The sequence below is a fragment of the Galleria mellonella genome, unplaced genomic scaffold, assembly GCF_026898425.1.
Source record: "Galleria mellonella isolate WM207_F2 unplaced genomic scaffold, CSIRO_AGI_GalMel_v1 utg200, whole genome shotgun sequence".
NCBI classification, from domain to species: Eukaryota; Metazoa; Arthropoda; class Insecta; order Lepidoptera; family Pyralidae; genus Galleria; species Galleria mellonella.
Window position 1 is genome coordinate 682255 of NW_026442034.1, and position 27967 is coordinate 710221.

The 27967-nt window shown below is 34.7% G+C and overlaps 1 protein-coding gene across 2 annotated transcripts in view; it reads left to right on the plus strand.

Moving 5' to 3' along the window:
- Window positions 1–27967, plus strand: part of LOC116413505 (cell adhesion molecule Dscam2) — a 267994-nt gene that overhangs the window by 129471 nt on the left and 110556 nt on the right. For both annotated transcript variants that reach the window (XM_052894224.1, XM_052894223.1), the window contains exons 5-7: window positions 7774–7932; window positions 9777–9926; window positions 11633–11753. In XM_052894224.1, the coding sequence (XP_052750184.1) occupies window positions 7774–7932; window positions 9777–9926; window positions 11633–11753 (430 nt within the window). The remainder of the gene's footprint in view (window positions 1–7773; window positions 7933–9776; window positions 9927–11632; window positions 11754–27967) is intronic.

Genomic DNA, 27967 nt, shown 5'->3' on the forward strand with positions numbered 1-27967 from the left:
GGAAAAAATCGTGTATTATCTGTAACTTTACATTCATATATAATAATAATAACCACTCGCCAATTTAGAAATTTTACAATTGTTTTTAGAATCCCATTCGTGTCTCAACCGTGAAGCAGCTGTTTAAATAGCTGTGTTTCGGTTTGATGGGTGGGATATGGCGTGAATTTACTGGGTACAGAGGAATAACACCTGAGTGCTCAGGAATGGCAACGCATGGGGGGTATCATGGGCGAAACAGTATACTCTGTTATGTCCATGCTACTGCTCATGTCTATAGGCGTCGGTTACCACTTTCCATCAGGTGGACCGTCAGCTTGTTTGCCATTCTAAGTTGTATAAAAAAAAAGATACATTTTGAAATTACCTTTAATTGCAAAATATCAAAAAAAAGAACAAGTCTCGATTCCAACGCCATCTAGTATTTATTGACTAATTTTATTTAGTGTCTAACTACTATAAAAAAATACAATTTGTATCTAAAACGAGTTGCCTTTATGACATAATTTGCCATGTAGGCATTTATTTAGCTAATTTTTTCTACTTTTTCTTATAATTTCTTTTACAAAAATTCATTGGCCTATATCAAAAAATTGTACCTGTCTTTACTCTGTTCTGATATGCTGTCAGATTCGCCTAGTCTATATCTACAGTAATATTAAACATATGGGACATCTAATTGTCGTTCCTTATATAAAAAAAAACCGCAATACCAAACGTCGGGTTCCGTATATTCCAATAGCTTAATCCTATGCGACTTAATTAGTTTACATTAAATTTTGTCGGAGTGTTTATGAAAAGTTTAACTTGGCTAAGTTATTGCCGACCTTTGAGTGAAATACTCGATCAAAAACGTTACTTCACTTCAACTTTAGCCACGAAGGTAGCGCCCGTCAATTATTTAACTTCCACTTGCAAAGTAACTAAAATCTATTTAACAAAAAGAAAATAAATATTTCACTGAACTAGGCGTTATCTTGCGAAAGTCCATATCAATGATTATTTGATTAGGATTGTTTAACAAAATAATTGTTATAAAAGAACGAGTAAAGAGAAAGACTTTGTACAAAAGTCGTTTGCTTGGGCACCTCTGTCCCATTCGTGTTTCAACCGTAAAGCAGTTGTATTTGCATGGCTGTGTTTCGTTTTGAAGGGTGGGATATGGTGGGTTATAACACCTAAGTCCTTAGGAATGGCAACGCATGGGGGGTATCATGGGCGAAACAGTATACTCTGTTATGTACATGGTACTGCTCATGTCTATAGGCGACGGTTACCACTTTCCATCAGGTGGGCCATCAGGTCATTTGCCATTTTAAGTTGTATAAAAAAAAATAGAAAATCAAAAGAAAAAAAAATCGGGGACGCACATTTCTCTGTTATCAGACCGAGCGCGTTCGAAATTTAAAAATTACGTGTTTCTACCCAATTTAAATGCGTATATTACGTACTTTTGTTGCATCATGCTATTGATCACTCAAATATAAGTTACTGGTTGTACTTGACTTATACTTATACATATGTACTTATATAATTAGTATAAAAATATTAAATAAATTGTGATTAAGTTAACATCACTAATCGAATACATTTTGTCCAAAAAAAAACTATCCACCTAATTTGACATTATATCGTATAATTTATTTATTTATTTAAAGGAACACCAACAGCATATTGCATTATAACACATATAACAAACATTAAATACAATACAATATTAATGCACACGCCTATTAAAGGTATTCACAGCATTTGCTTTAACATAATTATACAGTATGAAATGAAGTAAACAATTTTGAGGAATTAAATAACATTACACTACAAATATTTTTAAAGTTGTGTTATTGGTTATGTAAATATACATGTAACCTGAGTTGTGAGCAATATCAGTAAATACGATTATAAGTGAATTAAGTTACCAAATATTAAAAAACTATATTATTGTGATTAGATTTACTCATTATTAGATTATTATACAAAGTGTTTCAGCAATTTATTCCTGTAGGAATTCAAAATGCTCCATCAATTCAATTTCCTATTATTCGTGTTTGCGGTTGGCTGGTATAAAGACAGAAAGAGCTGGTAGAAACACCATATAATGTTAAGTCCACCATTTACACTGTCTAGGTGTATTAAAATTTAATGGATAAATAATTTTTTTAAATTATTAAAGTACACTGATTAATGAAGAAATGTATCGTGTAGTATAGAAATTTGATTTAAAACATTTAAATTTAGAACGCAAAATGTAAAGAAAAATTGCTTCGTTCAATTGTCACTAAATTAAAATAGAATCAACTTGGGACTTAACCCTTATTAATTGACAAGACTCAAAATATCTTCAGAATAAATGATATATATATATATATATATATATATATATATATATATATATATATATATATATATATAATCTTTATTGAGTTTTACAAGTGTATTGGTACATCTGCACTCACTAAAAAAAACCATTCTAATGATACAATATTGAAAAAAAATAATAATAAAAAATCCAATTATGCTATATAAAATAAATATTAAAAATGCATTTCTGCGTATATTGTTACCTATAACATAGACAAAAAGTAATCCGACGAATTAAAAACCTTCTTATGGCATAAAAAAATATATATTTTACTCACTCATAAAATAAACAGATTTCACTACGTTTATCTGAATTTAAGTAAAGAAACTTAAAATTCACACAACTTGATCCGTCAATGTGCACGTACATTATTTTATAAAGCCGTGAAGCAGATCGAGACCATATTGAAAATTCGGATCGAGCCATCGCCCCGGGCGCCAATACCGTAGGGCTGTTTACGCAAAAAGGGAATATAGCCACCATAGCTGCAGGCAAACACTTACCGCCGGGATGGATGAGGAGATATGGACCAATTTCGAAATATCGCCCCAACTCTGCCTTTACGATGTAAACTCCTTTCCAATATTCTTTAATATTTTTCAAAAGACATTTGCACGAGTAATGGCCGAAGGGAATTGCTAATTGGAATTGCTAATAATAAAACATACCTATAATATAAATAGGGTCATATAATTGAAGGACTAGTTATGTTTTTTTTTATACAACTTAGAATGGCAAACAAGCTGACGGCCTATCTGATGGAAAGTGGTAACCGTCGCCTATAGACATGAGCAGTACCATGGACATAACAGAGTATACGGTTTCGCCCATGATACCCTCCATGCGTTGCCATTTCTAAGGACTTAGGTGTTATAACCCACCATATCCCACCCTTCAAACCAAAACACAGCCATGCAAACACAACTGATTTACGTTTGAAACACGAATGGGACAGAGGTACCCAAGCAATCGACTTTTGTACAGTCTCCCTCTGGTAAAACATCATCATCATATCAGCCTTTAACTGTCCACTGCTGAACATAAGCCTTACCTTAAGGGGTTTTGCCAGTAGTTTCCACGCTTGGCAGGCAGATTAGCTACCGCAGTTAGGCTTTAGAGATGTTTTTAAAGAGACTCTGCTGCCCATCCCTCGCCCTCCCTTAGTCGCCTCTTATGACACCCAAAGGAAAGGAAGGGCGTGAAAGAGAGGTAATATAGAAAGTGGTAGCTTTTAATGATTATAAACAGATATGAACAACTTTTTTTTTTTATACAACTTAAAATGGCAAACAAGCTGACAGCCCACCTGATGGAAAGTGGTAAAAGTACCCCCCATGCGTTGCCATTCCTGAGGACTCAGGTGTTATTCCTCTGTACCCTGTAAATTCACTGCCAAAAACCACCCTTCAAACCGAAACACAGCCATGCAAACACAACTGCTTCACGGTTGAAACACTAATGGGACAGAGGTATAGAAAGTGGTAGCTTTTAATGAATATAAATAGATATAAACAACATCAGGAATATCAAAAAATAGATTATGGTGCCCGCTGTAGCCATCATATTACATATGATAATTATTCTTGGAACCTTAGGGATAATAATTATGTACCCTGTTTGGTTTACATTATTAAATTATAACACATTATGTGCTCATATTATAATTTCTTCGAAAATACCAGTGTTAATAAACAATCTTAATTTAGTCTTAATTGCTGAATACATAAATATTTTAGATAAAATAAAAAAAAAATCAGAAAATCAGCTTTCACTTTGAGAACTCTGAAATGAACACGCTGTGGAATCAATTACCAGCAGTAGTATTTCCGAATCGAAACCTTCAAGAAAAGTAAATATTCCTTTTTAAAGAGTAGGCAGCACCCCTGCTGTTCCTCCGATTGCGGATTCTCACGGGCAGCAGTAGTGTTATGCAAGAAACAATCAGATGGCAATGCATGGGGGGTATCATGGGCGAAACAGTATACTCTGTTATGTCCATGGTGCTGCTCATGTCTATAGGCGACGGTTACCACTTTTCATCAGGTAGGCCGTCAGCTTGTTTGCCATTCTAAGTTGTATAAAAGAAGAGATACATACAAAGGAAGAAATCAGTTAATACCATTTTAAAGAAACAGCCCAATCAATAATACATACAAGACTCCTGAGCAGCTAGTCCTTACTATCTTTACGAATATTACAAATATGAAAATGAGTTTGTTTGTTTGTTACCTCAAAGCGCTTTAACGGCTTAACCAATAAGCCATTAAAGCGCTATCAATATACCCTATCAAGTCGACCTCCACGCGGCTCCCTCTGGAAACTGTCGAGACTAATTTGCCGTTGAATTCGTCATGATAGGTTAAGTGCCCTGCCTTTTCATCCTCACCTATTACCTTTCACTGGTGCCCCGACAGTGTATACCGATAGCACAGACGGGGTTACCATTTGGGCGGCGGTAGTCACTTACCATCAGGTGAGCCGCATGTTCGTTTGCCCCCTGTGTTGTAAAAAAAAAAACCATGTTATTTTCACCCATTAAAAAAACTGGGTACATACAATCTACTACTACTGCATATAGCCTATAAGACGAGATACTGGTATCGTATGAATGATGGCCATAATATAAGCAATTAAGAAAAGAAAATGTTTTGCAAAAAAAACGGCACCCATAGAAATAATTATCCAAAGGGAAATTACAGAGCATAATTATAAAAACCGCAACAATAAAAACTGTTACAATGAGAGCAAACCTCCATAAAGCGACGGGAGCCATCGCCTCCCTATTATCTGCGAGTGAAATAAGAAAAACTCAACGTTTCCGCATCAAAACGATTTCCTTGTTCTGACAAGTACAATTAGGGGTGAGCACTCCTCTATATCTTCATCTGAGGATGCAAATTTACGGACGTCCTGCCGAGAAATGACGCCAATTCGACTGAATATATTACGAGTAAATCAAGAATTATTCTCTCATAGAATTCGGGGATGTTCTACTTGCTTTGGCTTAAGCAAATAATACCTAAATAAATATCCACGTTTCGGAACATTCCGTGATTTAGTGTCTTACGGGTGTCATAATTTTATACAAGTTGTAAACCGTATTTGACAAATTACAGTAAATTATCAAGTAGTATATCGTAAAATCTTTATTGTGATACTGTTAGGGAAATAGAAAGTTGAAATTTGAATTATGGAAATGTTGTGAGAATGTACATTAAATGATACCGAAGGATATTTTGGATCTGGCTTTTTTAACCACTTAATGAAGAAAGCCTGTTACACACTAAACGATTGCTTGAATGACAAATGTGCATAGTGTTAGTCGATCATGCACAGGCTTTTAATGACCATGTAATTTCAGACATAATACATTTAAATAAACACACCAGAGGGAGACTTTGTACAAAAGTCGATTGCTTGGGTACCTCTGTCCCATTCGTATTTCTACCGTGAAGCAGTTGTGTTTGCATGACTGTGTTTCGGTTTGAAGGGTGGGATATGACGTGAATTTACAGGGTACAGAGGAATAACATCTGAGTCCTTAAAAATGGGGGGTATCATGGGTGAAACAGTATACTCTGTTATGTCCATGGTACTGCTCATGTCTATAGGCGACGGTTACCACTTTCCATCAGGTGGGCCTTCAGCTTGTTTGCCATTCTAAGTTGTATAAAAAAAACACACACATATTATGTTAATAGAGATTTGAAATAGTAACTTTTGAGTTTGTTGCGAGCTCTTTTCAACAAATAACAATTTTCCGAATCCAGCATTCATAAAAATTGACGATTTAAAAGTGCTTGTAAACAAGTCTATTTGAATAGAGATGAATTGAGTTTGAAAACGAATTTGAAAGTTAGTATTGAAGTAAATGTTATTTATTTATTTTTATTAAAAGAACCGTAACCGGGATATGATTACTGACTGGGGCAAAAAAGCCTATATATATTCTTTTCCATCCCATATATTACATTGCACCAAATGTTATAGTAATTAGTTTTTCTTTTATACAACTTAGAATGGCAAACCAGCTGACGGCCCACCTGATGGAAAGTGGTAACCGTCGCCTATTGACATGATCAGTACCATGTACATAACAGAGTATACTGTTTCGCCCATGATACCTCCCATGCGTTGCCATTCCTGAGGACTCAGGTGTTATTCCTCTGTACCCAGTAAATTCACGCCATATCCCACCCTTCAAACCGAAACACAGCCATGCGAACACAACTGCTTCACGGTTGAAACACGAGAGGTACCCAAGCAATCGACTTTTGTACAAAGTCTCCCTCTGGTAATTTATTTAAATTATTAAGGTGCTCTAAGATATTAAAAAAACATACTTTTATATTTAAAGTATTAGTAAGCATACAAAATCCTCAGCTTGCAGGTCCAACTCGAATTTGACTGGTGTTTTATACATAATGCACGCTTGCAAAACCCGACAGTTTTGTTGCCTCTAAAAATCTTATGTAAGCCGTTTTTAAAGTCAAACACTGTGCTGTAGTCTCAAAGAGATAACTTGCCAGGAACCTCAATATACAAACTAAACGTTTGTAGAAGAAAACTACTATGAAATCGCAGTATGTACATCTTCAGTGCGATTTCTCAGTTTCCTATATAGATAGAGAACAGTACGAAGGTAATCATGGGCATGATATAAAATTATTGTTCGAAACCCAGGATTTTATTTTTTTTGTGCACCTTAAAATGGCAAACAAGCTGATGGCCCACCTGATGGAAAGTGGTAACCGTCACCTATTGACATGAACAGTTCCATGGGGATTACAGACTATACTGTGTCGCCCATAATACCCTTCGTGCGTTGCCATTCCCGAGGACTAAGGTATTGTACCTTTGTAACCTGTAATTTCATTGACATATCGCACCAAACACTGCCATGAAAACACAGCTGTTTCACGGCAGAAACACGAATGGGACAGAGGTGCTCAAGTACATTTTTTTTATACCACTGAGGTGGCAAACATGCATACGGCCCACCTGATGGTAATCGGTTACCGTAGCCTATGAACGCCAGTAGTACCAGATGTATTACGCGCGCGTTGCCGACTCTGAAGAAACCTCTTTACCTCCCTTTTGAAGAACCCCATGCTGTAGTCTCTTGGGAAAACCTTGGCAGGGAGCTCATTCCATAACCTGAGTGTTCGTGGGAGAAAGCATCTCCGAAACCGCGTTGTAAGCGACCATTTAGGCTGTAGGGTATGAGGGTGAACTCCATGTCGATGGCGAGCCGTACGATGATAGAAAGTGGCCGTAGGCATCATATTGAATAATTCCTCTGAGCACAATCCGTTGTACAAGCGGTGGAACACGCAGAGTGAAGCAAAATCTCTCGTAAGACCCAAGTAGATAATTGTTCTAAATCATTAAAGGTTCTTGTCTGTTTACAGTGGTGTGGCAGGAGTGGCAAGTTCGCGTGACATCCACACAGGCCGAAGCCGGAGGGCCAGCCTTACTCACTTGCGTCGTGCCGGCGGCGATGCGAGAACATGCATCCGTCGCAGCCTGGTACAGGAACGACGCGGTACTGCCCGCAGCCGACCATCTGTGTATGTATTAAATGTGTTGTATGTTTCTATTACGTCTCCATATGTTTCTAAAAATGCACACAATTTTCATCGTGCCTCCGATCAAACAGTTTATAATTGCTCCTCTCCGTTCAAAGGTTACCTGGAAAAGACCCTTTTAATGATAAGACTCGCTATTGTTTTTTTTATACTACTGAGATGGCAAACAAGCATACGCCCCACCTGATGGTAAGTAAGTTTACTCAATGCACAGATAATATAATATTATATCTCAGTGTAATAATCTCTTGTAATTATTTCTATTTACAATAAATTTACTACAAGTACTATAACTGTTTGGAGAAAAAAAAATATAAAGTACCTATCTGTCTGTCTATGCTTCTGTCTTTTTAAGTGACTTAAAAAAAAAGGTTCTTAGTTAGGTTGTGTTTTTTTTTATGTTTACCTCGTAGCTCTGTCAGTTTTTTTTTTTTTTTTTTTTTTTTTTTTTTTTTTTTTTTTACAACACAGGGGGCAAACGAGCGTGCGGCTCACCTGATGGTAAGTTCTAAACTGATTTAAAAAATTCTCTTTTTTATCTGATAGGACATATTTACAGAATTTTCCTATAAAAATGTTATGAAAATCGGATCAATAGTTAAATATTTAGCCCAAAATAACTAGTTTTGTCACAATTAAAATAGATTTTTTGTGAGACACAATCGTTCATTACAGAATACTGAAGAATACTTAAATAGTTAAAGTCTCTTGAAAGAGTAACTTAGATTTTAACTTGAATGAAGTACATTTAGTATTTACATAATTATTTTATTTAAATCACATTACATTTGGAAACGCGTTTGATACCCTAAATAGTCATAAATTGCATCATTGTTTTTCTACAATAAAAAATATTATCATTAAAATCTATCGATAAATTAAATATAAATAAATTAAGCGAAAGTTCTAAAACCTGTTGATATTTGCTCAAGCAGGTTCAAATGAGCTTCAAACATCTTGATCAAGCACTTTTACAACGACAGAGTATACTCGTACATACTTGTTTGAAGTCGCTTGATTATCTACTGATCTCACAAGTCGTAAACTTTATCTTTTTATTACACCTCGACGTCAATCAGTTTTTCTTTTTTTTTTATATAACTTGAAATGGCAAACAAGCTGATGGCCCACCTGATGGAAAGTTGTAACCGTCGCATATGTCTATAGGCGACGGCTACCACTTTCCATCATTCATTTTGTATAAAAAAAATATAGACATGAGCAGTACCATGGACATAACAGAGTATACTGTTTGGGGGCGCAGCTTGGCAACTGCGCAAAAAGGATTTGATTTGGTTTAAGAGTTTCTCGGACAGGAATTAGTATTGATTTTAGTGTGCTTTTTTATACAACTTAGAATGGAAAACAAGCTGACGGCCCACCTGATGGAAAGTGGTAACCGTCGCCTATAGACATGAACAGTACCATAGATAACAGTGCATACTATTTTGTCCATGATACCCCCATGCTTTGCCATTCCTGAGGACTTAGGTATTATTTATTCCTCTGTACCTTGTAAATTCACTGCCATATCCTACCTTTCAAACCGAAACACAGCAACGCAAACACAACTGCTTCACTATAGAAACACGATTGGGACAAAGATGCCCAAGCAAACGACTTTTTAACAAAGTCTCCCTCTGATACTAGGGTTGAATAATAGAAAGCAATATCTATACACGTATTTTGATTTTAATATATAGATACTAGTCCAGTAACGAATATGTTGAAAGTCAGGTATCCAATGTTATTTTTTTATTATCAGATATCAGGACGGTCTCCATATTACTCATGCCTGTAATATTCATGTCATTCTGTTGTCACAGCGGGCTCCACACTGCTCGTGGGCGACGGATGGAAGCTGATAGTGCGCTCGGTGGGTGTGGAGGATGCGCGCGCGCAGTACTCGTGTTCTGTCCTCGACTCCCTGACGGGCGAGCGGCGGCAGAGCGTTCCAGTCAGCATCGATGCCACCCGTAAGTATATACAAGGTTTTTTTTTGATGGGTGTAAATGGTATGGTAACCCCGCCTGCGCTAACGGGATTCGCTGGCGGAGTACCAGTAAAGGGTGATAGATGAGAATGAAAACAGGCCAGTTAGCCCATCACGATGAATTCATCAGGAATTAACCATGATAGTTTCCAGGGAGAACCGCGAGGAGGTCGACCTGGTTGGGTATATTGCTAGCAATGGGATTCTCAGTCTCCATTGCTAATAATCCCCTATACAAGGTTTTTTAATGTATAATAATAGAATGGTAATCCCCCCTGCGCTAATGGTATATGCTGGCGGTGCATCAGTAAAGGATGATAGGTGAGAATGAAATGGCAGTTAGCCCATCGTGATGAATACTACTACCCACAGATGAAAAATGTTTCTTTTACGGGAAAAAATAGAATAATGGCCCAGACTGCGCTATTGGTATACGCTGGCGGAGCACCAGAGAGAGATGATAGGTGATGATGAAAGTAAATCAATTAGTTCATCGTGACGAATTCAAGAATCTGACACGATGGTATGTAGGGAGAACCGTGTAAAGATATACCTGACAGAATGCAATGTACTATGGGGTCTAAAAGGTGTGGCTCTTCTACAGCCAATTACTAACAGTCCCTATTCTCCTATGGAAAGTGATCACTTGTAGATATGAATATTACTATGGATATGCATTCGGTGGCAACCATGCTAACTGTAATAATCAGTGGGGGGAAAATTATACACTCAACCAGGTCGACCTCCATGCGGTCCTCTTTGGAAACTATTGTGGTTAATTTCTGATGAATTCGTCATGATGGGCTCAACTCTTCTATGATTCTTCACCAGTGCTTCGCAAGCGTATACTATTCCACTGTTATCTATTTAAAAAAAAATCTTATCGTCGTTAGCTATGATTTCGCAAAATGTCAAATATAAAAAATTCTAGATTAAATTGTATAAGATTTCTAGGTAGTATTACTCAACTTCCACTAGGGCCGTTCCTTATAGCAGTCTGTGGGAAAGCCAATGATCAACAGTGAGCAGATAATGGCTGAGATGATGATCATGAAGTTATCTAAATGTTGAATAAATGAATAAATGATTTATTTTTCTCTTCACAAAAGGTAGTAAAAGGTAGAGGTAGTATAAGCTTAAAGTACAACTAAATATATAAAACTAGTTGTGTGAGAGACTGGTGCCTGCAGTGGGTTTTGAAAAGAGCTGTACTGCAAGTCACCAGTACCCCATCACTGTGGACTACACAAATATAAGGCGACCAATCAATGTTACAGTAAAAAGATTTAAAGAAGAGACTAAAACTGAGAATAAATGGAACAATAAATTTATACAAATATTAATTAGGAAAAAATATTTACAAAGTACAGGAATGCTTCTAGCATTAAGTTCACCTTGTACACATACATATATAAATAGATAAATAGATGTGGGTGTGTATATATAAGAATATATATGAACTAAGTGAGATTATAATGTTGATAAATAAGAATAAACTTTGTCTTTATATTTTTCTGTACTGTAACATGTTTAATTCAATAAGGTGGTCAAACATGTTCAATGTGAAGTCAGAAACTATTGCAAGAAGTTATAATAGTTTTTACATAAATTACCGACCATTGTAGCTAGTCATATAGAATTATTATTGCCTCTAATAGTTTTAGTTTTATAACTTTTCCTTCCTTTCAGCTATGAGCGTGGCGTCGGCACCTCGCTCCATCGTACACGGCCAGTGGGAGGCGAGCGTGAGGCGCGGCGGAGACGTCGCGCTGCCTTGCTTGGTGCATGCTAGTCCGCCCGCTTCCATCACGTAAGTGTATTCATATTATATTTACATAAAATATATACTTATGCATTAAATTATTCATTACAATTAAATACTGTTAATAAATATTTACTGTTTATTGAAAACAATGCAAAAATTATCGTGCATATATCAGAAACAGGGTAAGTAAATGACAAGCTGTGTTTATAACAAACTACATACTTATATTACAACAAGCTGCTATTGTGACAAACTGCGTATATGACAAGCTGCTATTGTGACAAACTGCGTATATGCCAGGCTGCTATTGTGACAAACTGCGTATATGATAAGCTGCTATTATGACAAACTGCATATATGACAAGCTGCTATTATAACAAGCTGCATATATATGCATATGACATCTGTCATATGACAGACTGCTATTGTGACAAACTGCGTATATGACAAGCTGCTATTGTGACAAACTGCGTATACGACAAGCTGCTATCGTGACAAACTGCGTATATGACAAACTGCGTATAAAATGAAAACCTCCGTATACAACAATTTGCAATTATTACAAACTACAATTTTATGTGTAAATTGAGATGCTACTATTCTTATTTACTACTTAGAATAGTATAAAATAAAATAGAAATAATCCTTATTCAAATACACTTGTTTGCAAGCTTTTTTAAATCGTATTTTTTATAATTCTACCGCTGGCTTCGGGATGTTGTTATCTGCTGAGAAGAACCCCCATGAAACTCAACAGTTACTCTGTTCGAATTATTATATACAAAATAATTTTACATTTGCACGGGCACTGTAACTTTAATTAGCATTAAGTTCAATTTATATGTATTTTTAAAATTAGAATATTTATATAAAAAATAGTTTATATCACTTTAGGAATTTAATATGTTGCCAAGGAAACCTCTAGCTTTTATAAAAAAAAGTATGGTAATAAGAAGTACAACCTGAAAACATTATAAAAACTTCGATCGTGACTAGATTGCAGAAGTGAAATGAAGTTAGCATACATAATGGTTTGCTCTTTGCGTAGTTCCTTTCTAGGGGCTAAGTCAAACAAAACTAGATGGAAAATAGATTGTTACGACTAACAATTTTCTTTCTCTCGCCTCAAACTAGTGATCTTATGTCTATGTTAACTATACTTGATTTAATTTTAAACTCTCCGTGTGATATATACGGGTAAAAGGTTCAGTTTTTCGTTACAATTAGTCTCAAGGCTTATTTTATTTATTTATTTATTCTTTATTGGACATAACATTGTGTACAAATAGCGAGCTTAATGTCATATGGCATTCTCTACCAGTTAACCATTAGGTAAAAATAAAAAACGTATGAAGGGCAGATGTAGTGAAAAATATGTACCATAATTGTAGTAGCATACTGATATATATATATATATATATATATGTATATATAGATATAATACATTAACATTACTCTTAATATACATATATCTTAATATATATGTATCAAAACAACGAAAAGTAATATAGAGATACAATAACTATTGAGTAACTTGTAACTGGAACTAATTTTGTTGACTTTCCATTTTATGTGTTTATCAAAGATAAATTTGCATCTAGCTAGATTAATCTTTTTCAAAATTTTTAACATTTTTCTAAAATTTTAAGACATCAAAATAGGTACACTTAAGTTACTATGCAGGATAATAATATTACTCTTTCAAACATGTTAGTTTAAACTTTGATGAAATTTTTTAATGACATTGCTGAGAACAAGACTCAAGTACAACAAGTATATTTTATAGTGATCTTTTTAGAAAATGTCCTTTTAAAAGTTTTGAATTAAAGAGAATTACAAAGTCTCTTATGAAAAATTCTCTCCAAAACGTTCATAAAAACTTTATTATCAGAATGTAAGGAAGTGCAAGATAATAAATATATTGTCGAGTCTTATGTTGGTAATATTTTTAGCTGTGTGATAGTGGTGTATTCTCATCTATACCTTTTTTTTTTTTTTGATGGGTGAAAATGGTATGGTAACCCCGCCTGCGCTAACGGGATACGCTGGTGGAGCACCAGTAAAGTGTGATAGATGAGAATGAAAACAGGCCAGTTAGCCCGTCATGATGAATTCATCAGGAATTAACCATGACAGTTTCCAGGGAGAACCGCGAGGAGGTCGACCTAGTTGGATATATTGCTAGCAATGGGATTCTCAATCTCCATTACTAACAATCCCTTCCCCCCCATCTATTCCTTATTAACACCACAGTATAAAGTTACTTAGATATTTTTCTAATTCTCACTGCGCTAGTTCTCTTCAAAACAATTTTGTATTTGAATTCTGGAATCAAGTACAAGAGTATCTTTGAGGTATATATTATTAAGAACATTGCTGGAAATTTCTGAGTTTATTTATAGTTTTCAGTCCTTATTTACTACATAGTTAATTAGGTTTGTTCGTTCCATATAAAAAAAAAATTAACAATTTAACATGACCACAAGAAATTCTAGCAATACGAGTAATAAAATTGGAAAATAGTTTTCTTAATCATACTCTTATATTAACGTATAAACTCCTAATTTATTTTATATATTTATTTCTATGGCTAGTCTTTATGAGCATAGAACTAACAAACTGAAAAACTTTCTTCAAGGAACGCAGTTGGAAACTCACTAGTTTGTCAAGATGTTTGAAAGTTTACGTGGTTAATATTGCTGAGCGGATTTGAATAAAATTTCGTTAGACAGTTGGACCATGCTCTAAATAAATTGAGGTTCTTCAAGGGCGAAAAAAGGTCGGCAAACCTGCGCTGACAACCCTGGTGTTCCAGGCGTCCATAGGCTACGGTAATTCCGTATACCATCAAACGGGCTATATGCTTGTTTGCCACCACAGTAGTATAAAAAAAAAGTATTTTTATTCTAATATATAATATATAAATAATATTTTCTTTTATACAACTTAGAATGGCAAACAAACCGTCGCCTATAGACATGGGCAGTACCATGCACATAACAGAGTATACTGTTTCGCCCATGATACCCCCCATGCGTTACCATCCCCGAAGACTCAGGTGTTATTCCTCTGTACCCAGTAAATTCACGCCATATCCCACCCTTCAAACCGAAACACAGCCATGCAAACAAAACTGCTTCACGGTTGAAACACGAATGGGACAGAGGTACCCAAGCAATCGATTTTTGTACAAAGTCTCCCTATTATACGAGTATATATTATCATACATACTATCCAGTATGAAAAATAAATTTTGGATTTATCCAAAGTTTAAAACTAACTGATGTAAAGATAGGTTATATTATTATTATTATTATATTATTTAACTCTTTATTGCACCATAAACAAAAATATATAATGACAATTGAATAATTCAAGTAAAATACAGATTGAAATATACATATATATATATATACGCAATTAAAGATATACGCAATTATAGTATTTTTTTTTACTATAAAAAAAAATCTATTATTTCTTTCTCCGTCATCTTCTCATATAGACGGAATACGATTCCCGCAAATGAAAATTCTGAAAACGTACCTTTGTGTTTCATTGAAAACGTAAGACGTGGAACATGACATGCGAGATATCGCCATAGACTTGGAGTGATATATGGCTTACGAAATTGTCACGACGTCGCAAAATTAAATGCCAATGTACAGTATTATTGAAAGAAAAAAAAAAAGATATATTTTTCAACCAAGAATTTTACTTGTGTGACATATCGATTCGAAAGGTAGTAGATAGATTGATAGATAATTTATTTACATTACTTACAGCACACAAATTACAATAAAAAAAACATACACATAATACACAGTAAAAGAGATAAAAGAATGAAAATCAAAAAGCCCAAAATAAAAGAAAAAAACAAAATATATAAACTAACAATCTCCTTTCTTTCACTTGCTTCATGCGTGTGCCATAGTTACAAGTAATTAAGAAGGATTTTTTTATGCAACATACAATAGTAAACAAACTTACGGTTTACCTATTAAGTGTATATAATCAAAATTCAAAATTCAAAAATCATTTATTCATGTAGGACATTTTAGCCGCTTATGAACGTCAAATTTTTACATTGTAATTTTATTTTTTTCCCTACCGTCCAGTTCGGTATATAGATCCAATTGAGAAGAACTGGCAAGAAACTCAATTGAATTACTTTTTTTTTTAAAGCCAGTATATTTACAATGTATATTTATATAGGTGTCTATGTCTAACATTAAATGAAAATTCAGTGCATGAACAACTATTGCCATGCACACTCCTCATTCAAGTAATCGTTTAGTGAGTAATAGGCTTTGCTCAGTAAATATGATTTAACAGATGGTTTGAATTTATTTAAGGGTAATTCCAACATATCCTTTGGTATCTTATTGTAAATTTTTATACCTATTCCCATAAAAGACCTGTTAACTTTTTCTAAACGATACTTGGGGACAGCAAGTTTGTCTTTAAATCTAGTATTAATATTATGAATATTGCTGTTTTTTGGAAATCACTTAAAGGCATCACAGAATATACTATGACGCCCGTGGTTTGTTTCTTTTGTGTTATTATTGTTAAAGGCTATACTTTTATACTTCCATTCTTTATTATTTCCCTGATATATCCTTTCAAAACGGGAACTTAATAGTATAGGAATGGGAAGCAGCGTCTCTCTTAAAGCATCACGAAAAGCCAAACTGCATTTGCCAACGCCTGCCAAGCGTCGCCATACTTGGCAGGCGAGTTGGCAACCGCAGTTTGGCTATTGGTGATGTTTTAAGATGGACATTGCTGTCTATGCCTCATAACATATCAATTCTCAGAAATAGTAACGCATGAAGTATACAATAAGCGACACAGTATACTCTGTTGTAACCATGGCACTGTTCATGTTTATAGGCGACCGATACCACTTTCCATCAGGCGGACCCTCCGATCGATCGTTGCATAAAAAAATACTCAAATATTTGCATACAAAAATGATCTCTAATCATAGTGAATAACTCAAGTTTGTACAATATAAGGATAGAGCGCAATGCGCAAGTGTAATGCGTCGGCAGACCGAACGCGTCCCTGGGGCGACGTTACACCTCGTGTTACTAGTAGCAAACCAACCTACCTAATGAACCCTTATTTTCCACTACGTACTCTGCAATCGTGCAAAATGTTTGCGACGTATTTCTTTATATCCTGAGCTTTGTTTTACGTTCCAAAATAAATCTTATTAATAGGTATAATAAAGGCGAACTAAAATGAGCATGCAACGGTGAATAGATGGATGGACGGATGTTATCCTTTCACCATAAACTTAGTAGTTTATATATATTATTATAAATCTGCTTAGTAAAAGATTTGAACGAAAATTAGTACATGGACAGGTTAACCAGAGGGAGACTTAATACAAAAGTCGATCGCTTGTGTACCTCTGTCCCATTCGTGTTTCAACCGTGAAGCAGTTGTGTTTGCATGGCTGTGTTTCGGTTCGAAGAGTGGGATATGGCGTGAATTTACAGGGTACAGAGGAATAACACCTGAGTCCTCAGGAATGGCAACGCATGGGGATATCATGGGCGAAACAGTATACTCTGTTATGTCCATAGCACTGCTCATGTCTATACTCTGTTATGTCTATGCTACAGTTACCAATTTCCATCAGGTGGGTCGTCAGCTTGTTTGCCATTCTAAATTGTATAAAAAAAATACATATATGTAGTAATGAATAAATAAATAGAATAAAATAAAAAACATTTATTACCAGAAAACACAATTACAATATTTAAATTACTTACATGTATCATATCTTTATATTTTAAAAATAATGGAATTTCATCTCTCCTCTTCTCATTTCTTTCTCTCCATCCAAAGGTTGCCTGCAAGAGATCGCCCTAGCGATAAGGTCGCCCATTGTTTTCTCATTGTGATTATTTCTTGTAATTATTTATATTTATAATAAGTTTACTATTGTAATCTTTTGGAGGAAACAATAAAGAGTATCTATCTATCTACAATATAAAAAACAGAAATTACATATACAAGAAGTGTTTCATACTAGGCAATAAATGCCAGTAAGGCATATACTATACAAGATGGCTCTATACTCGGATACAGTACGGAAATTGTGTGGGGAGAAATCGGAATCCATTGAACACTTGATACGCAACTGTTATTCGTTGGCAAGTATGCGTATGAGTCTACTGGGAACGGCTTATCCAGAGCCAGGGGACTACAGATATCTTAAACCGAAGGATATCGTAAAATTAACACATAGTGTCTATAAAATGATGGTAAAAGGCAGGGGGAAGCACAAAAGTTCCCAATGGGTCGATGTGCAACGGCTTAGCTGACCCCATACGCGAATAAAAGATAAGCCATTGAGGAGGGTAACAGACAAACAAACATGTGTTTTTGTTTTTTTTTTGTACAACTTAGAATGGCAAACAAGCTGACGGCCCACCTGATGGTAAGTGGTAACCGTCGCCTATAGACATGAGCAATACCATGGACATAACAGAGTATACTGTTTCGCCCATGATACCCCCCATGCGTTGCCATTCCTAAGGACTCAGGTGTTATTCCTCTGTACCCAGTAAATTCACGTCATATCCCATCCTTCAAACCGAAACACAGCCATGCAAACACAACTGCTTCACGGTTGAAACACGAATGGGACAGAGGTACCCAAGCAATCGACTTTTGTACAAAGTCTCCCTCTGGTGAAAAAGTGTTGCAGGCGTTACAGTAACTGTTTACCATCAGACGGGCTGTATGCTTGTTTGCCACCTTCGTAGTATAAAAAAAACTCTTTTACATTTATAATATTACTAAGGATAGCTTTGAAATGTTTTTAACAAATATTAAAATTTAATAGTCCTCACCTAGGAGTTCTTTCCTTCAAAATTTACAAATACAGATCAAGATTCCGTAAGAAAAACTATAAATACCTTTTTCACATTACAATTTTCCTTAAACAATAAATAATGCTAAGATTTCGAATTACAACAACGGAAACGTGAATAGTTTTTTGCGGACTCTTCTTAACAGATAGCAACTTTCCGAATGCAGGGTCATCTTAAAAAAGAATATAATAAGATTTAAAAGTGCTTGTGAACAAATCTATTTGAAAATAGAAGATTTAAAATTAAATTTGAATCCAATTATGAGTGAAATATACGATAATATCTAAAATTTATAACCTCAAGACTATCAAACTCGATTTGTGTAACAGTTTAACCTTTAAAAAAAAACAGTATCTTATTATTTACATTGTATCTAAATTAAATTTCATATTTCAAACATCTCGATTTCACTATTAACAATCTTTATTTAATATTATGATTATAATTTAAAAAATAAAAATATAATTCAAAGAGTATCAAAAATATAAACTACTACAAATAGTAAAACAATATTATATTTCAAATTTACACCAAAAAATTACAAGAGGTTATTTATTTTACGAGTTAAGTCTAAAACTTATTAAAAAAAATAAAATTATAATAAAATATTTAAAAAGAAACAGTGTGATTAGAGAGAAGTGTGGACTGAAAGACGATGTAGTGACAAAAATCGAAAAAGGAATGTTGCGTTGGTTTGGTCATTTGGAGAGGATGGATGAAAGAAGAATTACGAAAGAGATTTGGAGATGTCGGTAGGGGCCGCCCTAGACGGACGTATGTCGACCAAATAGGCGACGTGCTGAAGAAGGGCCAAGTTAAAAGTACCCGTAACCGGCGAGCGTGTATGAAAAGATTGACGAATGTGGAAGAAGCGAAAGAGGTCTGTTTGAATCGAAGCATTTGGCGTTTCATTGTTTCTGCCTACCCTAATGGGAGACAGGCGTGACAGGTATGTATGTATGGAAAAATTCTTAAAAAAATATTTTATTTGTTCACTTTTTACATCATTCGTTTATTTTGTAGTGTTTTCTATGTATAATTGTGTATGTATTAAAAAAAGTAGACTAGATGGCAAGATAGACCAGCATATCAGGAATTAATCATTCTCATATCTCTAACATGTATTTAGTAAATATCTCACAATAAAGTTCTAAATGAACCAACAGTTAAGGACATATTTAATATTCATAACAGTACACCCATTAGTGAGACGTAATTCGCAATAAAAGTACAGCACATGTCTGTAGACATTCATCGCTGTTTCACTATTATTCGTAATTGCTATGGTAATGCCTAGCGCGCGATGGATCTTACACAACTGAACGTGACCGCAATCGAATTAATGCGTTTGGTGATTAGGAAATACAAAGTTAAGGTTGAAGAAAAATGCACTATATATCCAATTGCATAAGGTTTATTACGCGTATGTTGTGTTTTGACTCTGTTTCGCTGTTCCGTGGACTTTACACCTCAGTTACACCAACCACTCAGAGGTCGTAAACGTTGAGTAGTAAAACGTAATTACGTTATACGTTGTCTATTAGCTAGTTAATAGGCTCTTCGAAAAACCTTGTTTAGTGAGGCATTAGAGATGCTTATGACCATTGGTTTTTATGTCTAAACACGGAATACATTCTTATTGCAAATTCATGATTATTGTCTTCATATGAATTGTTCCTTGTCACTGTATTTTTTTTTTTATTTAATTAACCAAAATTTATTATATTTATTATAAAATATTAATATGTACTATGTATAGTTATTTATACATGTATTGTATTGTGATTTATGTATATAAAACTTTTGTAAGTGCATTGTTCTATATGTTTGTATGTATATTTATCATAAATTGTTTTTATCTTTCAAAATATTTATTTAATTTACAATTTGTTTTTATTAAATCAATGCACCACCATTTGCTCTCTCTGTTTAGCGTAACTGTTGACTGGTAGAGAATGCCATCAGGTATTATGACCGCCCTGCAGACATATTTCAATGTGTACAAAAATATAAATAAATAAATAAAAACAGAGATATTTTCGCATGGTAGATACTATAAGGTATTTCAGAATTATTCGACAGTGGCTACAAAATTCTCCAATATTTTGGTTTTCAATCCAATTCCATTAGTTCGCTCAGGTGCAATGCCAATTCCGAGAAGCTATAGCCACTTTATTCACAGCATGAATACAATACTACAAAAATGTTATTTGGCTGTGATCTAAAGCGACGGCCCCACCAGGAAAAGGACTCCAATTTCCGAGTGCGCGTCGCTACGCTACGCCCTATTTCTATTTATAAATTTAATTCGTGTATCCACAATATATAGATAGATAGATAGAAGATATCGCTCTACCAAAAGATATTTCGATCATAACAAAATTGTATGAAACCCACCTGGATCAGTAACTATTGCAATAAGGATTATAAAAACACATTCATGTTAATTGCAAGCAATCTTGAATTAATGAATGAATGAATATTTATTCGCAAGAAATATGGTAAATACACAGATAGATTGCAAAATTTGACATGCAAAATTTTAAATACTTAAATAATCAATTAACAATTCTTATATTCTTCTTCTTTTTGAAGTTGTTCAAATATATATATATATATATATATATATATATATATATATATATTACCAGAGGGAGATTGTACAAAAGTCGATTGCATGGGTACCTCTGTCCCATTCGTGTTTCAACCGTGAAGCAGTTGTGTTTGCATGGCTGTGTTTCGGTTTGAAAGGTGGGATATGGCGTGAATTTACAGGGTACAGAGGAATAACATCTGAGTCTTCAGGAATGGCAACGCATGGGGGGTGTCATGGGCGAAACAGTATACTCTGTTATGTCCATGGTACTGTTTATGTCTATAGGCGACGGTTACCACTTTCCATCAGGGGGGCCGTCAGCTTGTTGTGCCATTTTATAAAAAAAAATAATATATATATATATATATATATATATATATATATATATATATATATATATATATATATATATATATATATATATATATATATATATATATATCTCAATTAAACAAATAAACTTACACCAGAGAGAATTTGCCGTGTAGTCTCTGTATAGAATAGGCCATCCCTTTCTTTCCCGTGAATATCGTAATAGGCGACTTAGAGAAGTTAATGATAAAGGGATAGACAGCAGTGTCCCTCTTAAAACATCTCTAAATGTATAACTGCGGTTGCCAACTTGCTTGCCAAGCATGGATACTGCCACAACTCTTCTTATGGGAAAGGCTTATGTTCAGCAGTGGACAGTTATCGGCTGTAAAGATGAGAGAGAGTATAAAAATAGCCTTTTGAATAGCTCTGTTTCACCTGCGCCTTTGCTGTGAAGCAGTTGTGTTTACATGGCTGTGTTTTTGTTTGAAGGGTGAGATATGACAGTGAAATTGCTAGATAAAGACGCACAACACTGTAGTCTTACTTAGAAACGAAAAGTTTGGGGTTTACCATGGGTATCACAGTGTATTATGTGCTAACTACGATGCATTTGATATTTACAGGCCACGATTACCGTTACCGTTACCATCAGGTAGGCATGACGGAGTTGTGAGGTAACCAACATAAAAAAAAACAGCCGAATTGAAATAGTACATTACTGCAGCGGCCAGCAACTGAGGCATTTATGGATGAATGTGCAAATGTGGGCCGAGGCATAGCCGAGGCACTCATACGTGAGTCCATCAATGCATAGTTGTGGCCAAGGCTTGTATAGTACTGTTCTCAAACAATGCGCGGAAATCAAAAACAATTTTACTTTTTAAGTTCAATGACGAATAACGAACAATAATAATTTTTCACGCGCCATAATGTTCCTTTGTTTTTCTTTTCCATAAACAGCTTTCTATTTGCAAGCCAGTTCGAAATTTAAATAAAACCTTTTATTAGTTACCTCCTTGGTAGCCATGTTTCGAAGTAAAAGGTCATTCCATTTTTAAATTACAGGACAGATATGAGTTTACATAGTAATTTATCTGGCCGCAAAACACGACAGATATGGATTTTTATACAACTTTTGCCGGCCGCATGTATCTGGCCAGTACGGCAATTTTGATTTATCTCGAAGAAGATTGTTAAAATAATGCTCACATTTCCAAACATGTTTGAGAAAACTTCCCTTTTTAAAAACGTAAACAGACACAAAAATAGTTCTAATATCCGATGTATCTCTATCAATTCTGTGTCAAATAAACGTATACAATTTTTATACAAAGTACTGTTAATTTCCTTTAACCCTTTCGACCGTGGAACAAGAATATATTATATTGTCCTGATTGTCTTAATTAAATTTTGTATCTTTATTATAACAGCCGTGAGGGCTGCGCCCTTGAATTTAAATATTTATTTTTACTATTGTAAATTGTTTGTCTAACTGTATAATAATATTTGATTAAAATTTCCCATTTATCTCTCTTAACACGCTCGATAGTTTTAGATGAATATAGTAAATATATAATTTAACTTAATTATATTACATTATTTCTGTTATCACATTTTTTTTTATTATTATTATTATAAAAACAGTACTAGTATAGATTTTTTTTATATAAAACAGCTTTATTCTTTACGTCATAATTTTGTCACTATTGTTTCTTTATGTATTTTTGAAAACTGTAAGTTTTAAAATTTGTTCTCTTCCAAAATCGTTCCAAAATAGAGATATTGGCAACTTTAATATACTGATTTTCTAATTACTTTTTTTTTACCACTGAGGTAGCAAACAAGCATACGGCCCACCTGATGGTAAGCGGTTACCGTAGCCTATGAATGCCTGCAATACCAGGCGTATTACGCGCGCGTTGCCGACCCTGAAGAAACCTCTTCACCCCCCATTTGAAGAACCCCATGCTTAGTCTCTTGGCAAAACCTCGGCAGGGAGCTCATTCCAATAACCTGAGTGTTCGTGGGAGGAAACATCTCTGAAACCGCGTTGTATGCAATCATTTGTAGATTTTTGTATATAATATATATCTTTTCTCTTATTGCTTAATCTTCCATACCAATGTAGTATCCATTTCATACGTCATCACCTTAAATAAATAACTGTTACGTGTAATTTAAATTCAAATTTACTATTTATTTTTAATAATCTGATTATATCTGATACACTACAAGTATATGCAGTAAAATCTCTACTTGAAAAGTTTTTTAAAAACAATAATAATATAAAAATTGTTAGATAGATACTTTTTATTGTTCCCTCCAAGAGATAGATGTTAGACGTAAAGCTACAGTTATTAAGGAGAATAAACACAACATATTTATTTTACCTTTTTCATTTTTTACTCTATTGTGTCAATAGTCTTTGTTATGGTACTTGGTAGAATTTTTCATACCACATATTGATATTGACATTTAGAAAACATTTTTTGATGAAAAAAAAAAATAAGTTCATATTTTGTAAGAGAGTGTGCAAGTAATAATATTACGACATGTACTCGTTTCGTGCTTCGTGTTTATTTACAAAACAGTACACATTTTTAAATTTTGTTTCTTAATAAATACAATAACAACTTCCTTAACATATGTTTGTGTTTTGAACAAAAAAAAATAAAAGTATGTAATGTTACTGTGATGTAATAAAATAAGCATCCTTTGACAAAAAATAAACAACATTTACCAGAGGGAGACTTTGTACAAAAGTCGTTTGCTTGGGTACCTCTGTCCCATTCCTGTTTCAACCGTTCCCTGCTACACGATGGTTTCCAGGGGGAACCACGTGGAGATTGAGCTGATAGGGCATATTGCTAGCAATGAGGCTGTCAAACTCCATTGCTAATAATCCCTTCCCCCCAAACAGTTGTGTTTGCATGTCTGTGTTTCGGTTTGAAGGGTGGGATATTGCGTGAAATTACAGAGTACAGAGGAATAACACCTGAGTCCTCATGAATGGCAACGCATGGGGTGTATCATGGGCGAAACAGTATACTCTGTTATGTCTTTCCATCAGGTGGGCCGTCAGCTGGTTTGCCATTTTAAGTTGTATAAAAAAACGACTTCCTCTGAAACCGAACACGCTTCTACACATACTATGTGTTGGAACAAAACGAAATTTCACTTTGAAAAACGAACGGATGTTTTTAACAAATTAGTTCAGAACACTCTTACATCCAAGGTCGTAAGGTTCATTGTCCAACCATAAAAAATATCTGTCGTCAACGGAGCTGTAGAGTTAAGGTTGCTCATTAAGGTTTACACCGCCCTCGTTCGCGTCACGTAACCGCAGTTTTACAACTGTTTTACCGTTGCTTTTATATATGTTTTTATTCCCTTATTCAATTTGTGACAGCCTGTTTAGGGCTGTTCTTTTTGAGGGCTCTTTCACTACATAAGATCGGTGGTTTAGATCTGGTGCGTACATCAACGTGAAAGGTCATAAATTGGAATAGCTAACTTTATTTGCGGTTTTAATGATAAGGAGAATAAAGTGTTTATGTGTATAAACATATCAATAAATGTAGATACTGATAATTTAAAATGTCCGTGGCGCATTTGTGCGGATCATTTCGAGGAAATGGCGTCTCTGATCAAATTCTTAGTTGTACAAATTTAATATTATAATTTAACGTCTGTTTGTCATGCTGTGTTGTGCTCTTAATATTTTGATATTGTCTTTCTCGCAATACGAGATGCTTCTTTATTTATAACAAGACCAAACCCAAATCAAAAGTGAAATGGTTTCTATTGTTTGACATTTTCTAACATATCAGTTGTTCGGATTGATACCTGCCGCTGATTTTCACCACCGTACAACCCGCCACAAACTAAAGTTTCATCCCAATCATCTGGACGAGTGGCGGTCTTCCACCGTGCGTTTTTCAAGGCACTCTCTTCCACGCACAACCATTCTTTGGAATCAACTTCCAGCAGTAGTATTTCCGAACCGATACGACAACATAACCTTCAAGAAAAGAGTATATTCCTTTTTAAAAGGCCGGCAGCACACCTGCAATGCCGCTAGTGTTGCGGGTGTTCATGGGTGGCGGTAGTCACTTACCATCAGGTAAATTGCATGCTCGTTTGCCCCCTGTGTTGTAAAAAAAAAAACAAAAGTAAGATTAAGTAAAACAATGCGTACAAATTAAGTGTTTCTAGTTTCCATATATAAACATCAAGTAGGTACTATTTAGCCAATATTTGTCCACTGCTGAACATAGACCTCCCCCATAAGGGTAGTTTTAATAATACGTAGTTACCACGCTTGGCAGGCAGGTTGCCAACCGCAATTAAGCTTTGGTGATGTTTTGAGAGGGACGCTGCTGCCCATCCCTCGACCGATTAAGTTTCTTTAATGACACTATGTTTGTCGTTGTGTACCATACGCTCCCTGAAGAAAACTTCTGAAAGTCGAAACAATAGTCAGAAATAACAAACCAAAAAATTTATATAATTTTCATTATACATGAATGTATGCAAGCTAATTGTCAAATTAGGTGATTAGTTTTTGTATGAGTGTCTACGCACATAATGTATGTTGATATATCTATATTTAATAAATAAATGGAGTTTTTACACATTAAAAAGATGCAAATATTGTAAAACAAAATAAGTATAGAAGTTATAAACGAAACACTCATAATTATAAATGCAAATTTGTATGAAAAAGTTGACCCTTTTTTTAAAGCTTTGGATGGAGACACAATGTCATATACATATACATATGTCTATATACATATGTCTACTTGAAGATACTTTTTTGTATCTTATAAATCCATGTTCTACAGAATCAGTATGAATAAGAATAAGAATAATTTATTTGCTCGAAATGTGGTACAAAGGTCTTAAATGGTAACTGAGCTACACATTTCACCTTATCTAAAGGCATGCAAATTTTGTCTTAGCACATGTTAAGTAAAAATTTATCAATTACGTATGTCCAAATAATTATTCTAAATACATATTACACGTACCCTCAAATGGGTTAAAGCTGAAAATCAGTGTTTTGTTCCTTGAACAATGTTCCACGCTGAGCTTCCACCTTTTTGTATTGCTGCAGATCACACATAATAACACAATTTTATAAATCTTATGTTGTTTTATGTATTATCTATTCTTATGTACATGTTGTGTGTGATTAGTAACAAACAAATAAACGATATATCTATCTATCTATCTATCTATCTATCTATTAATTGTTACATTGAATTAGTTAATTATGTCAACATTTTAAAATAGTCGATATTATAGTTATAAAGCATTAAAATTGTACATGTCATATTATTAATATTATTACATAGAATGCATTCTTAGTCTAATCTGCCATTCAGACTTACAAATTCTTTTATCGTGTAAAAACACTTTTCAATAAGCCAATTTCGTAGTTTTCTTTGAAGATTATATAAATTTTTCAAAAATGACCGGTTTATGAGACTCTCGATGCTCTATCTATATAATCTAAGCTTGTAACTAACGTTTGTGCTTAGTAACAGTTGATCTAGCTAGAATATAGAGACAAACCCGTAACAGATAAAGCCGTACAGAGTTTGTGTTTAGAAACACAAGCCAGTAGATAAGTTTACAGTAACACAATTATAATCCTCGAGGCCTGCGGCGAGGTGAGGCGAGATGAGATGAGGCAGACAGCGGTAACACAGGCTTCACTTTATTGCGAGATAGGTTTCACACGTTTATAGAGGTCCCTTATTAACCCCCGCCACGTCTCGACGTGCTTACCAAGTTTTAAGCCTTGTGTATTGAGTTAGGAGCATACCCACACTAGATTATGATGCTAAGAAACGCTTGGTTATACGTTGATGTTTTACCAGAGGGAGACTTTGTACAAAAGTCGATTGCTTGGGTACCTCTGTCCCATTCATGTTTCTACCGTGAAGCAGTTGTGTTTGCATGACTGTGTTTCGGTTTGAAGGGTAGAACATGGCGTGAATTTACAGACTACAGAGGAATAACATCTGAGTCCTCAGAAATGACAACACATGGGGGGTATCATGGGTGAAACGGTATACTCTGTTATGTCCATGGTACTGCTCATGTCTATAGGCGACGGTTACCACTTTCCATCAGGTGGGCCGTCAGCTTGTTTGCCATTCTATGTTGTATAAAAAAAAATTTTGCTTAGTTTTTACCCACAAATTCGTCCAATCATTTATTGAGATAAACATAGTTTTTGTCCCTCTCAAACACGATCATTATATCAGCCGTTTATCGTCCACTGCTGAACACAGGCCTCCCCTTTAGAGGGTTTAAATAGTTTTGGAGGGAGAAGGGATTGTTAGTAACGGAGATTAGCAACTCCATTGCTAGCAATAAACCCTATCAGCTCGACCTCCACGCGGTTCCCCCTGAAAACCCATAATTGATTTGTTGTTGAATTTGTCACG